This window comes from Lasiosphaeria miniovina, assembly GCF_030549165.1.
Source record: "Lasiosphaeria miniovina strain SMH2392-1A chromosome Unknown B0T26scaffold_6, whole genome shotgun sequence".
Lineage (NCBI taxonomy): Eukaryota > Fungi > Ascomycota > Sordariomycetes > Sordariales > Lasiosphaeriaceae > Lasiosphaeria > Lasiosphaeria miniovina.
Window position 1 is genome coordinate 2,914,670 of NW_026848225.1, and position 14,571 is coordinate 2,929,240.

The 14,571-nt window shown below is 51.4% G+C and overlaps 1 protein-coding gene across 1 annotated transcript; it reads left to right on the forward strand.

Annotated features, from left to right (window-relative positions):
- Positions 1-9,805: 9,805 nt before the first annotated feature.
- On the forward strand, positions 9,806-11,448 carry B0T26DRAFT_723270 (uncharacterized protein). The gene is made up of 2 exons (XM_060442620.1): positions 9,806-10,291; positions 10,363-11,448. Exons 1-2 carry the CDS (start codon positions 10,217-10,219, stop codon positions 11,191-11,193), a joined length of 906 nt encoding a protein of 301 aa, XP_060293145.1. The 5' UTR covers positions 9,806-10,216; the 3' UTR covers positions 11,194-11,448.
- Positions 11,449-14,571: the final 3,123 nt, after the last annotated feature.

Genomic DNA, 14,571 nt, shown 5'->3' on the forward strand with positions numbered 1-14,571 from the left:
CGCTTGGCTAGAAATGAAGCAAACACGAGCAAAAGCTTGTATCGTTTCTGATCTTAATGCTGCCTATAAAAGAAGGATTTCCTTACACGAGACCTGGGCGTCCTATTTCGCTCCACATGGTCCAAGCAACCCAAAAAAAACCAGCTATTCTATTCTAGGACTTATTCGGAATCAAGGTCGCCAAGCAGCACAATCCAGCTCTTACCCAACAACCCAACAACTCCGACCATCCTCTTCACTTTCCTAGCTATCACGCTCGCTTCCAAGCCAACAGTAGACGCCCAGGAGCTTGACCTCGGCCCAGTTTAACCAGCCGCAAAAATTGCAGAGACCGAGAAAAAGGAAAAGACGGACGAGTCGCCCAAGGAACAGGAGACCAAGACGCCGCCACCCAGCACCGAAGATGAGAATGGCAATGCAACCTGCGATGCTACTACCTCAACCGAGTCAAAAAAGTCATCAGGTCGTACCTCTACTCCCGGCCGTTGGGCTCCCTATTAGAGTCAAGCGGGCCTGAGAGACGGCCCCGGTGCAACTTGGTCCGATGCAGTATGCTAGGATTATGGTTGCGTTGAATTATGGCTAAATGGGTTGAGAAAATATAGGATTTTTCTCACGATCGAACCTCTTCAACTTTAAGTGTTAACTAGTTCACTCCTCGGTCTCCCTATATTGTGGAATATCGCGCCCAATAGTCTTTTTTTGAATTCTGTGCTGTGCTATCAACATCAGACACGGCGGAGGAGGAAGTCACAGTCCCCAAAATTAGGAATTGAGCTAGAATTACTTTGTTAGCGGTTCAGGAACAGACTAATTACGGCTGCACTTTTTGTGCCATGTGCATAGCATCCTGACTGTAGTGGTCAGTTCTTCAAAATAATAGCCCGATGATATTCGAGTTTGCAACCATTCCCTTTCCGTAGGAAGGTTCTCTTCGCGTCTGAACGTAATACTACCAACAGACCACTACGAAGTTCAAAAACCGAACATCCCAAGACTCAGACCACCAACCTCCAATTTAAATGCCGCACACACCGACTTAGTCATGGATGGGACAAACATAGCCTGCCTCATATACAGCAGGACTGCAGGAAATATGACACATAATAGGTTGAAGTTATTTGTCTTATAGTTGAAACTGTATATAAAGTGAGTGTTTGTTGACAGCTTTATAAGTCCACTCACAGAGACCACCACATTTTCCCCCGCCCGTCTCAGCCCAAGCAACTGCAATAACCCCAAAAACTCCTACTACGCAGACACCCGCCACCACCACCATCCCAGCATCTCCCAACCCCAAAACCCCAACTCTATCCTATCACTTCCATCATCCACCAACATGCCATTTGGCTTCGGAAAGGGCAGGGCTTCAGACAGCCTGCTGAATAAACTAACAAAGAAGCCGACGACGTAGGCCACCACCGCCGCCATTACCGCTGCCGCCGCCAGGGACACCAAGCACGCAGACATGGCCGAGTTCATTGACCAACAGGAGAGGAACACTAGGGCCGGCAGCATCTGCTCCATCACGTCCGATGGCACCGGCACCGGCTCCGGCCGCTCGTGGCTGGTCATCCAGTCTGGGGGCATTCTTCGCGAGATCAGAATTGAGGTCAAGTACGAGGATCTGGCCAAGTGATTTGCTTAATTAGGTGATGTCGTTTCGGTGATTTGACTATTGGGGGTTGGCTAGCCTTGCACTCGGTCTCGAGAGTGCCAGCTGTGATGATGTTGCCGGTTTGGTGTGATTCTGGTTCCTGATGGTCACTATTGCTATGTCTACATTGCCTCCCTCTATGCGAGGATGGTTGCTTTGTTTCATGACCTCAAAACTGGCAACTCCCTTCCAAAACCGGCCAAGTTCACCACGTGATCTCTCTCCGCTTTTGCTCAGCCTAGATCAGCCCCGGCTCAGCTTCGGCTAAAAGCTGGATCAACTTGGCCTACCACAGTTTCCCCAAAAGTGCAACTTTAACCGGAGTCCAAAAATGGCGAGAACAAGAACTTGGTTTAGCTTATCACACTAGGACTCTATCTACCCACCCTGGATGGGTCAATGACCCCGCATATCGGAAGCACGAGGTGCACCTAGCCCTCAAAAGATTTGACCCGTGGTTGCAAGCAACAAGCTTTTACAAGCAGCAAGCTTTTGCAAGCAACAAACTTTTGCAAGCAGCAAGCCTAAGCAAGCAACAAGCTTTTGCATTAGGCTAACAGTATAAATACCAAGCACTCCTCACCGCTCCTTTTCTTTCTTCTCTTTTTTAATCATTTTTTCTCACCTCAAGGTGTGAGTATCAACCACCCTTCCTAAAAAAAAAAACTCGATCACAAGGGAATGCTAACAAAAGAATGTCGTTGCCTCAGAACTAATTTTCTCATCATTTTTCTGATCCTCTCCATAGGGGCCAACAGACTGTGGACTAATAGTAGCCAGGTGAGTCTCTGAGAGGCCCTTGAAATATTATTTCAAAGCGGCTAATGCGTGAATCAAACTCGCACGATGTATTAGATCGTAACAAGGTTCATTTGGTTTCATCATTCGCAAAGACCACTACACCACTTTGGCTGTTTTTGACAGAAGCTAAGAGCCCTTGGGCTTAAATGCTAGTCCGGTTCGCTCTGGGGGAAAGACCAACGGGAAGGTGGGCTTGTCCGAGATGTTAGGGAAGGTGCCATTTACCCCTGGCGTAGTCTCAGGCCTTACGAGAGATCGTAAGAGGGTACTGAGGACAATGATGAGATGGAGCTGCCGCCATGTTTTGCGAATGACACCAACTCTGATGGTGTCCAATTATGCGGCCAGGCCCAAGATCTGAGTCCACTCGAGGAGCGGAGTTGTCATACAAATTGCAATACTGCCACCCGAGTACAGAATACCGGCAAAGGACGTACCGACCGACTTCCCCATCGAACATGCACGCCTCCGCCACCTCCCTTGGATTGCCGCACTATTTGCGACAAAACCCGCCGCCTACGGCTTTTCCTTAGCTTCGCCAATCCTAACTTCGCTAGCCGGCTGGATCGTAGTGCCCCTGACGCTGCAATTTTTGATCGCGGCCACTAGCAACGCCTGCTCAACCAGACACTGGTGTTGGACCTATGCCCCAGCAAAGGCGCCAGCAGTACCGCCATTAACAACCTAGTGCGGTGCAGTTTCGGCGCCATCGCCGTGGCTTTCGTTGAGAAGATGATCATGACCTTGGGGATAGATCCAAGTTGGCATTCTTGGGGCTTGCACTGATGGCGATGGCGTGTTCGCCGCTGGTGTCGTTGAATTGGTATTAGGGAATGCGGTGGAGGCACAGGCGGAAGTTGAATACTGTCGTAGAGTGGGCGGACACCGGAGAGGTTTGACGGAAGGGAGGGTAGCTGTGCGGACTGGGAGCATGGAGTTCTCGTCAAGACCTACACATGCCGAAGCTAGGCTCGACATGTGGTTCTAGTATATGATAGCAATAGATCAACTCACTACTCTACAGGGTGAGACCATTCGTGGCAATTATTTCCAATCACTTTGAGCACCACAAGGACCCACGTCCGTATCAGATCCCATTTTGCCATTGAATAGATGCGGTTGCCATCCAGGTTTAGGACTGGATCCGCATGCCGGGAATTCGCAATCCGGTAAGCCTGACACTAATTAGCCTTTAGGCTGAACCTCGGCCAACAATAAAGCAGTCCGTATTGGAAGTGGACTATGGGTGATTTCCTAGAGTCTCTAATTCGATATGTGATATTCTAGTACCGATCGCAATGCAACGGATGTGATTCCTCGTGTTCGTTACGGACATTGATCCTGGTAACTCTTATGCCGCCCTTTCTCCTTCTTTCTCCATCTTCTTCAGCCGCTCACTAGTTTTTTTTTACGAACGTTGGCACATTCAATGCCCAGTCGGCTGCAAAAGGTCATGGAAAACGGAGGTGGGAAATTAGAATACTGTTCAAAGCACCGATATCTGTTTCGGCATTCGAATTTGGCCCTGTTTGAAGGTTCTGGTACAATGGGCCAGAAACGGGATAGCGGTGGCGAAGTACCCAGGTGAGGTGTACTGCCCGGGCCTGGGCACCTAGCGGACAGTAAAAACAGCAAACCTTCAACCTCAAGATCACCAAAGTCATCGCCGCCGGCTTCTTCGGCCTGCACGGCATCTAGGTCAGCCTACCTTTCCGCCGTTATCTTACTCATCCATTCCCGCCAAGCCACATCACACGGCTCTTTTTCCAGCTCCAACGGCGGCGAGACCGTCCCAAGCCAGATCACCCACTGAATATGCCCCGAAATTCTCTCCACCAATCGACGAAGCTTTTCCTATGAGTAATCACGCTACTACTTGCTCCAGTCTTTCTCGACGGCCGGCCTTGACCTTGGAGCCTTCCGCCTCTTCCACGACAGCTTGATCCTCGCCCAAGGCGGCTTAATAGCGTTGAGGTCTAGAGAGTTCTGGGGCCACACAAGGAACTTGAAGCTAGCCTTTTCCTACATCTCACGATTCCAACGAGCTATATGCGAACTCGCGTTATCTTCCTGGACAATATGGAAGTCCCTGAAGTCTTCCCGGAGCTTCTTCATAAAGGGTAGGAACTTAGGAAGCAAGACCTCTTATTAGTAACGCGCCTAGTCGATCCCGCCTTTTGCATCCCGCTCCTATTTTCCTATCTTCTTCGTATATCGCCACGCCGGCTTCTGGTCGGGAAGGCTTCCGGTCTTTGAGGTTTATTCGCCGCATCTCCGTCTCCATTTCCTACCGAGCCCGGTCCTCGGCTTCATAAGTCAACTATGCCAAAAGCGGAACACCCACCCTAGTACCGGAACATGTCGATGGCGCTTTTTTCGCCCGTGTAAGCCAGGGACAGTCAACATTCAAATTACAACTGTTCAATGAAGCTATTCGTAAACAATACAGGACTGCGTCTAGTCGATAGGGCCTTCATCAGAGCTTTCTTCAAGGCCTTTCTGAGTAGCCCCGGCTTCAATCTGCACCTCCCTGATCTTCGTGATGTCAACAAAGCGCTTATTCGGGTCCGCAGTAGCAGCCTTCTTTTTATTCTTTACAAGCTCCAACTACGCCCGCTACATAGCGACTTCGTGTTGAAGTAATGCTAGGTCGACGTCCTTCCGGCTGAAGCCTTTTGCGACCTTCTTGAACAGCTCCCGCTGTACCCTGTTAATCTTCTTCTCGATGTTGAATTTGGCTAGCTAAATCGTTAGGTCCGCTACCTTGTAGGGAGTCTTCCACATGCCCGGATCCTCTATTATTTCGGAGGGCTGTGGAGTAGTGGTCAACAGTTGGACCGCTGCAGTAGTTGTGGCCTTCTTGACTCCATTCGCGTTTCCCAGTACAAGGACTACGTAGGGCCTTATGCTTATTCAGGGGCCATAACCCGGCGGCATGCCAGCCTGCCTTGCAGTTTTCCTGCCTCACAGCGATCTCCCAAGCCTTATAATAACACATAAGCATCGTCCTTTTATCCACAAGCGTAGCCTCTGACTGTACGGTCGTCAAAGTCAGGAATTTTCTATACAGTTACTTCAGTGACGAGAAGACGCCCAAATCGAGAGGCTGTACAACGTGCGATACGTGTGAGGGCAGGTAAACAAGGTAGATGTTATTCAGGAAGCATGGCCACATGTAGTCGAAGGTTATGTAACTGTGGTGACCGTCAAGGACTAGCAAGCGGGCCTCTCTAGGGTCCTCCGGAGCCGTACCCGGAATGAAGACGTCGCGAAGCCATTTCAGGGCAATTTCGTCGTCGGTCCAGCCCTTATTTTGGGTCGTGAACTTCCATTTCTTGAATAGCTTCAGCCCCAAAGGAAACCACTATTGTTAAACCTTCTACCCCTTGAAAATAACGCATGGTCGAAGTGCCTGCTCGGCGGCCGATATGCGTTCAATGAAGGAGATCCAGGTGCGGGCCCCGGGGATCTCTTAATCAGAGTCTTATATTCCTTGGACCCTAGGACTATGCCGTTGCTACCCTGGCCTTCCTGCACGCCTTTATCGTCTTTACTCTAACGGTTCTCGGGCTTGATATCCCTAACGGCAGGAAGGTCTAAATGCTTAAACCAAACCTCCATTATTTCCCTCGTGGCACCGTTGAGCCTCACGGAGTCAACACGCTTCGCTCTTTGGGTGGCGATTTGAGGATTTCTGGGCTATTTAAGACCATTTCCAGCGCGTTTGACACGCACTATTCGTCGCAGTCGCACATGATGATGATACCCAGTCCATTTTGCGTCGAATGCAGCACAAAAGAAGGAATTTGGAAAAGAATTGAAGAAGTTGTGCGTGTTGAAGCGGTGTGCGCGCGCGAAGGAAGTGGTGGCGTTGGTGGCTTACACGGCATGTTCCGCTTCTAGGGTGTTCCGCTTTTGGCATAGTTGACTTAATGCACTAATAAATGTTATTCGGTCACAGTATGGCACCGAAGATCGTGCTGGGTTCTTCACAAAGTTCTGTTAGCTAGGGGGCAAACTGTGCAGTAACAATCTCTTCTCCCCGTCTAGTCCTTCACCCGGCCCTTCAAGGCATTCGGGCGATAGCATTCCTACCTTTGGCAGCCATTCATTTGCTTCTGTCTAATACTGCCACTAAGTTAACTAACCCTGATTTGGCCACGCCACACATTCGGCCCGGGCGCCACGCGTACTCACACAATGCGACGCCTTACATTTGAAGCTATAGAAAAGGGTCAAATCAACTAATTACAATGCAGCCTTCGACTTCTTACTCATATTCCGAGGTCTCTGATTCGTCAGAACCGTCAATATTGTGCCCCACTGCCCTCTGCGTTTTGCGGATGTGTTCAATCGTAGCAAACTTGGAATTTGGGCTCAATTCCACCTTCTTCTTACTGCCCTTCTTGTTCTCAATCTCGCCAGGGAGACCGTAAGGTCTGTGACCTTGTGGGGAGTCTTCTAGACGCCGTATTCATCATTACCTGTTGCTGTAGGTAGGCTGATGACCTGGCTTCCTCTAGGGCACATGAAGCTGTATTCGTTGTGCCTTTATTCCTGTTTTCAGGCAGCAATTTGCTTCTCAAGGGCTTTTGCCTGTTGATAGGTCACAACCCGGCGGCATGCCAGCCTGGCTTGGAGTTGCCAGGCTCAAGTGCGGTTTTCCAGGCTCTATAATAATAAAGTAATATAAGGCGGCGTCCTAGGACCGTACTGTGTATCAACGTCGGCCTGTTATTGAGCTCCTTTCTATATGCCCCCTTTAGGACCGAGAAAACGGTCAAATCGAGAGGTTGAAGTACGTGAGAGGCGTGTGGGGGCAAATAAAGAAGATGAATGTTGTTATGGAAGCATTCCCACATATAATTATCAGTGGTATGACTGCCGTAGCCGTCAACGATAAGTAGTCGTTTTTCTCCGTTAGCTGGCCGGGCCCTAGGAATGAAGACATTCTGAAGCCATTCCAAGGCGCTTTTATTGTCAATCCAGCCTTTTTCCTGGCTTGTGAAGTGCCAACCGACGAAGCGTTTGAGCTTTTCCGGGTAGTGTTGTTATTGAAGGGTCTTTCCTTTCATAATGGCCGCAGGACGTAGGGAATGGCCAGTTGCAGAGATGCATTCCACGAAGGTAGTCTAGCTGCGAGATCCGTCGAGCAAAAAGTAAACAGACCGAAAGAAACCTCTCCGATGAGCAGGAAAGCGTCCTAGCCGACTAGTGCCTCAATGAAGAAGCTGCAGGGCGTGCGCCTAGCCGTCGTCAGGCCCAGAGATTCGCTCAAGCTATACTTAATGAGGCTGGCACGAAAAAGATCGTGGGCGAGCGATATGTAGATCGCTTCCTACGCCGCAACCCGGCGGTGAAAATGAAGCATTCGGCCTTGTTGGAATCCTCTCGCGTCAGAGGCTCTACTCGTGAGGCTTACGAAGATTTTCACAAGCGCCTGGCCTTTCAGATCAAGGCTGAAAAGGTCAAACCGGCCAACATCGCCAACATGGACGAGCACGGCATGCAGGAGCTTGAGAACCGGGCCGGAAAGGTCATCGGAGGCTCCCTAACGAACCGAACCTACCTATAAAGCCACTGCCTCCGCCACAGAGGTAAAAGCCGGGGGCACGGCAGCCGCTCCCACCCCGGCGCCGTCGCATCCTGGCGGGTCGGCAACAGAAGCAGGCCCCCATCTGAATGGCGCCAATCTTGACCTCAGGAGCTTCTTTGGCCCCGGTGATAATAACATGGTAAACCGCTTCGACCTGGCAGCTGTAATAATGTTGCTGCTCAGGTCTCTCGGGAAAACGCCAGACGGCACAAGCGTGAGTAAACAGACCCCCCCTTCAAAAAAGAAAAAAAGAAAAAGAAACAAGACAGAAAGAAAAACCCGCGCTGACACGATATTACTACTTGCGTCAAACTAGGTAATAACAAAGCCTAGATGCGTGTGGAATTACCCGTGGGATTACATAAACGAGGGCCCTGTATTTGGCCAGGCCGGCACACATGCCCACAGATGTAACAGCCCGTTCTGGGCTGACCTTGACTTTAATATTCACTACTAACCCCTTCTTTCTGATCAAAAAAGTGCTAACCCTTCAACCAACTATTTAGCAAGCATAGTGTCTGGTATCATCAACTAGCAAGTCCACACGTTCGATTTAATTACGGTATTCATGGCCGGGCCATTTTGGCCAGTGTGTGGGCTACCGATCCTGTCCGACGACGAAACCCTCCTCAGGTCCCCCCACCCCCCCATCCCCGCCCCTCCGAGTCGTCTCACCCTGGCGTGAAATGTCTCGGGGAAAATTAAGGACGTGAACCGGGCAGTTGGGTGAAAACAGGGGAAAAAAAGAATGGAGAGGCGGACACGATAAAGAAAAGGAAAAAAAAGACAATGGCAAGCTGGAGGAAAATTTGCTGGACAAATTCGGACCCCCGGGGAACGGAATCGACTGGATTCGGGCACCACCGCACCATTTCATTGTACAGGTACATTTGAAATACTATCCAAGGGGAGCAGGTCTCCGAGCTTTGCTCCCACACTTATAAAAATAATAGACACCATTATTTATCTCTCCCCCTAACCCCATTCTCCCTTGCATATCTGCCTGCATGTGCTTGATTGCTTGTGCTTGCTGGCAACTCTCTCTGGCCTGAATGGAACGAAACACTTTGATGAACCCTCAAAGAACATATATTAACAGCTATGACTCAAACTGCAATCGTGGCATTGTAAGACAAAAACAGGATTGCTGGCCCGCTCAGTCCAATGCCTGTGCCATTGAATTGGGCAAGGGGGGGCCGCTCCTGTGCGCTGTAAAAAAGCCCGTGTGTATATATAAGTGGACCGCCTTTTTCAGTTGCCCCGCTTTTGTATTCTGTGTTCTAATTGGTTGCAACTTCCCCTGTAGGCCATGTGGGTGGGTTGATTAGAAGTTACAAAGCTGCAAAAGTGGGGCACACTGGTCTAAGCATCTGAGACTAGGAAAAGGTATGAATATGTTCAATGGTGTTGCAGCTAAAATGTGACATTTTCTGCCAACAATGGAAGCCTCTATGTAAGGCAACCTCTTTCCCAAAACCTCATCCTCCCGGCATGGAATTGACGGCGATGGATTGTTATTACAGTGTCCCTCATCTCTGCAAACACAGCCTTTTCCGAGAGAGTGATGCTGGTGCGCTACTGCCGAAACCCGACGGTACTGGTTCAAAATGAGCCTGCATTTTTTTTCCATCGGGAAAGTGTTTATGATCGTTGCGAATAAAAGTGGCTCCCGCGTCGCAAAACCAATTGAAAATGTCTATATTTTCAATTTTTAAAATAACCCGTAGAGGCTAGCCGCAGTATATTGAAACATTTATTTCCTTCTTATTCTCATTCGGTTCAATCGCGGATAGTTTTTGGCCCGGTTCGCATTCGGCAATATTATGTCAGGGGTAATAATTCGCCCGATTTCAGGGAATGCAAGCAGCTAGCGTCATCGTCGAAAACCAGAGTCTCTTTCGGGATGTAGGCAGGTTCGGGTCCAGTGCACCACATTCCATAATAAGCTGTGCGTACTCCCGTTTTTACTTCCAATCCTCTTGTGCTGGTGTGTTCGTCAAAACTGGGAGCGGGAACGGCCTGCCTTTTTTCTTCCGTCATCTCCGTAGACCCTCATCAATACCTACTGTGGTTTCACTTGGGTCTTCAGGTCACTGAACCAAGCCTCACTCACCCTTTCAACCTCAGAGTCGTAGAACGCGCAGGAGAAAGGAGTAATTATTATGGCACCATCCAGTTTCACGGGCATTTTCAGCCCCCGCAAGGAACGACACCACACGACGCAAAACAGCTTCACAGCAAGTACCAAGTACCCCGAGACCCGTTGCCTCTTGATTCCAAACCTAACAAACTCCACCCGAAAACGCAGGGCATGTTCAAAGACTCCTTCTCCCTATCCACGATATTCGCCATGGGCGCCCTCGGCCAGACGGCGCTCATGCTGGCCCTGCCCGCGCGCTACGCGCTGCTCCCCACGGCCGCGTTCCTCGTGCACGCCATGGCGTCCACGGCCCTCGCCCTGCAGAGCGGCGACACCGTGCTATCCGACGTCGTCCCGGGCCGGACCTCGGCGGTCCTCCCGCGCGAAAGTTACGACCCCCACAGCAGCGACAGCAACAGCAACAGAAACAGCAACACCCCGTTCCCCTCGCGCCCCGGTACGACCGGCGTCGTGGTCATGCACCTGGGCGTGCGGCTAAACCACCCGCTCGGGGTGCTGGCGCCGGGCGCGCGCGAGATGGGCGAGCACTTTGTCGCGTGCAACGCCAAGGTGCTCGCGCGCGCGCGCGATTTCGGCTGCCTCGGGACCAGCCCGTGGCGGGCTGACGGCGCAGGACCCAACAACACGCTGCTGTCCGTGTACTACTTCCGCACAGTCGAGGGCCTGCACGCGTTCGCGCGCGACCCTGTGCACCGCGCCGCGTGGGACTGGTACAACAGCAGCGTGGCCAAGCGCCTCGGCTACACGCGCATCGGCATCTTCCACGAGATCTTCTACGCGGCCCCCGGCGCCCACGAGTCTGTCTATGTCAACATGCCGCCCACCCTGATCGGCGCCGCGAGCGCCGTTGTTCGCAACAACACTACGGGCGAGGACGAGTGGGTTAGTCCCCTGGTCAAGGGCGCGAGTGGGTCGGCTCTGAGGAGCATGTATTCGCGCATGGGACGAGAGAAAGAGGACGCCGAGCCTGCTTCTTGAGTGCTTGACGGCTTTACTTTTGTTGCCAGCGTGATTTGGGGATACTAGAGTGACTATTTTGAGATTTTTAGACGACTTGAATAAACTCTGATATAAGTGTAAGCAGTATAGCGGGAACTATTCATCTCAACTCCATAATCATTAATTAAAATAAGCTACCTGACCAGTCAGGAAGGGGTCAGCTGAACGGATGCCTCCGGCGGCGCCCAGGCGGGCTGTCCTCGCTTCGCTCGAAGGAATGGGTTGCTGAGCCATTTTACTAAGAAATTAGTAAGGATAACCCCGCTTTGTGCCATGTTTAAGGGCAACTATGCAACCGTGTCAAAAGTAAACAACACGGCGTAATCATCACAGGATAAATAGCATGGTGTTGGGGCTGTCGATTTAGCTATCTAGGCGTGTATTTGGCCCGGAACTAAGACCTCGCCGGCATCAACACGGCGCCTGTAATCCGCCTCACGCACCTTGCCCGTAACGTCATTCTTGACCTGGATTTGGTCCAGGGCAAAAGGAACGTCAAACATCACGCCCTGTAGGCTAGTGACGCGCGAGACAGCCACGTAAGTAAGCCCTGAAGAGAAATCCCGCTCAGAGATATCAAGTACAGCCCTGTCAAGCGTAGCTCCCTGTGACTTGTGAACCGTGATGGCGTACGCAATAGTAATAGGGAACTGGCGGCGCGTGCAGGCCGCATTACCGCTCTGGAAGTCCCGCAAGGACTGGAAGATCGGCACCACATTTCTCGGAATAGTCTCATGCTCAGGGAAGCACGGGGGGCCGTCATATTTGTCCATTTTGACCAGTAAAACAAAAGGAGCCTCGCGCCGAGGGTCCTCCACGTCGGTGGCCCAGGCGATATCATGAATGTAGCCTGTAGCCCCGTTAACTAGGCCAACAGCAGTCCAGATGTTCTCTGTCAACATCACCCGGGCACCAACACAAAGAGGGAGCGTGTTATGAAGGTTGCCCGCATCACGAGACTCGACTTTTGCCGACTCAGGGCCTGTGTTTACGGCCTTGGCGATAATAACCGCGTGATCGAGGCGTTCGAGGTAGCTCGTATTATACTCTTTGACGAGCGCATTTGTTGGATATATACGAACAGCGTCGTCAAAGCGTTGTACTTCGTCAAGGGGGAGCGCAGTCTGCACTCTCGTCATGAGCAACTCCCAGTGTTGACGAGTGGGGTTGTTATTACGTAGGCCGTCGAGGGCACTACGGAAAGCAGCCTGATCATCACCAGCCTGACGGACAACAGTCTTGAGCTCAACAGTATTGTTGAACAGAAGGTATTCAACACGGGCTGCCTTATCACGAACGTCACGAAGGTTGTTATCAGGGCGGAACAACGGCGTCTGCTTGACAGGGGGGAGCTGGTGGAAGTCGCCGAGCAGTATTATATTACGGCCGCCAAAGGGGAGATCATTCTCGAAGATCTGCTTCATACGCCGGCTAATGTAGTTGAACAGCCGGTTACCGATCATTGACTTCTCGTCAAGAATGAGGCATTCAAGGTGCTCAAGCCGGTGACGAATGTTGGTAGCATCGGCGATTTCCAACGTAGGAAGATCACCAACTGTTGTGATAGGGAGGCGTAGTAAAGAGTGAATAGTCTGGCCGCCAATTGCGTTGGCCGCAACTCCCGTTGGTGCAGCCTTCTCAACAACGGAATAGTCAAGGCCTCGTGTAGTGGAAAGACGTTGAATCGCAACACACATGACCTTGAGGGTGTAGGTTTTACCGGTGCCACCACGGCCGTCAACCTGCAAAAGAAGCTGGTGATTCCGAGGCGCGTTATAGCCGTATGAACCAGTGTTGAGGGACTCCTCCTAATGTCCAACAACAGTGTCATAGAGCAGCCGCTGCTCAGGATTCAACCGGTCAACTGCAGACTCGGAGACCTCTTCTTCTTCGGCGCCGAAAGGGAAGTCCGCCTTCATGATCTTCCAGTAGTCCATACGTTGAGTATGCAGCTCGGGGTATTTACCCATATGAGGCTGCCAGTCATAGTTGAAATCGATGTCCCTGTTGCCGAGGAGATCAATATCATCCGTATCAAGCCCCCTATTCGGAAGCTCACCAGCTAATAGCTGCCACTCTTGCTGCGAGAGGTCGTCTTGGGCCCGGTCTGGCTCCTCGACGAACTCATCTTCTTCATCCGGCTCACCGAGAACCGTGCCGTAATAGTCGTAGGGATGTAGATAAGGGTGGACTTCGGTACAGTAGGTATATGCCACTGCAAAAGTATCGAACTGTACATTCTCGACCTTCTTCAGGTCCTCAAGGTCGGTATGAGGGTGGTGTAGCATAAGCTTCACGCGGGCAAAGTCCTCAAACTCGGGGCCGTTGCGAATCGGCTTGTAGCGAGGGAAGTAGTTGAGCACACGAGGTCTCGAGGCTTCAGAAAAGCGAGACCAGGGCGCGCGAGCATGTCGAATAGTAGTCAGGAACTCAAAGAAGGTGAGCTCCTCCCACAGCCCCGGGTCACGGGTATAGTACTTTTCGTGGATCTTCTTGATCTCACGGATTTCCTGATTCTCACCGCCAATAATAGCGGCTGGACCCGCACGGCGAGGATCACGGCAGTCAAAAGACTCTATGATATGACTAGCCTCAGCCAGAGGAAGCTCAAGGAGAAGGTGAGCTACCTCCATCGCAGGCCAGTCACGCTCTGCAATGAGCTTGTTCATCATCTTCGCCACGAGAGAAACCATAGGGCGAGCGTTATTGACCCTCGGGATCAAGCCAGACAACATCTCTTTGTACGGCTGAGTCTGTTGCTCGGCTTTGGTGCAGTATTTGGCGATGTAGTTGAGCACGGCTCGAAGGGACGTGCAAGGTGTTGAGTCCGTATTAGCTAGCCAGCCTAGCACAACGCCCCGAATGTAGTTATTCATTCTTCCGTCGTTAGGGCGGGCGCCGTCGAACATCTCGTAGTTCGGATTCATCTCGCGCGTAAGGACGGCGAGCTCGTGGAGAGTACGTTCGAAGTAGAACCGGCATAACTTGTCTCGTGAGAGCATGCCACCAAGTCGGCGGCGCCGAAGGCAGTATGCTTCGGTACAGTTGTGTCTCTGAACACGGTTGAGAACGCTCGATAGGGCCGCAAAGGAAGTATCAACACCCGGTATAACATTGAGAGGGTTGGATTCGTGCGGAGGGGGGTGACGACCGGGCTCCGGGTTAGTGGCGGTAACTTGAAGACCCCAGAGCCGTAAAAAGTCATCTTTTTGAACCTGGTCGACGAATCCTTCCATTCCCGGGGTAGGCACACCCTCAATCCAGTAAAGGCCGTGACAGTGAGTACTGCCACGACCCTGCCACTCAAACCTATACCAGTGAGCAGTAGTAGGGTACTTCTTGAAGAAATACTCCTCA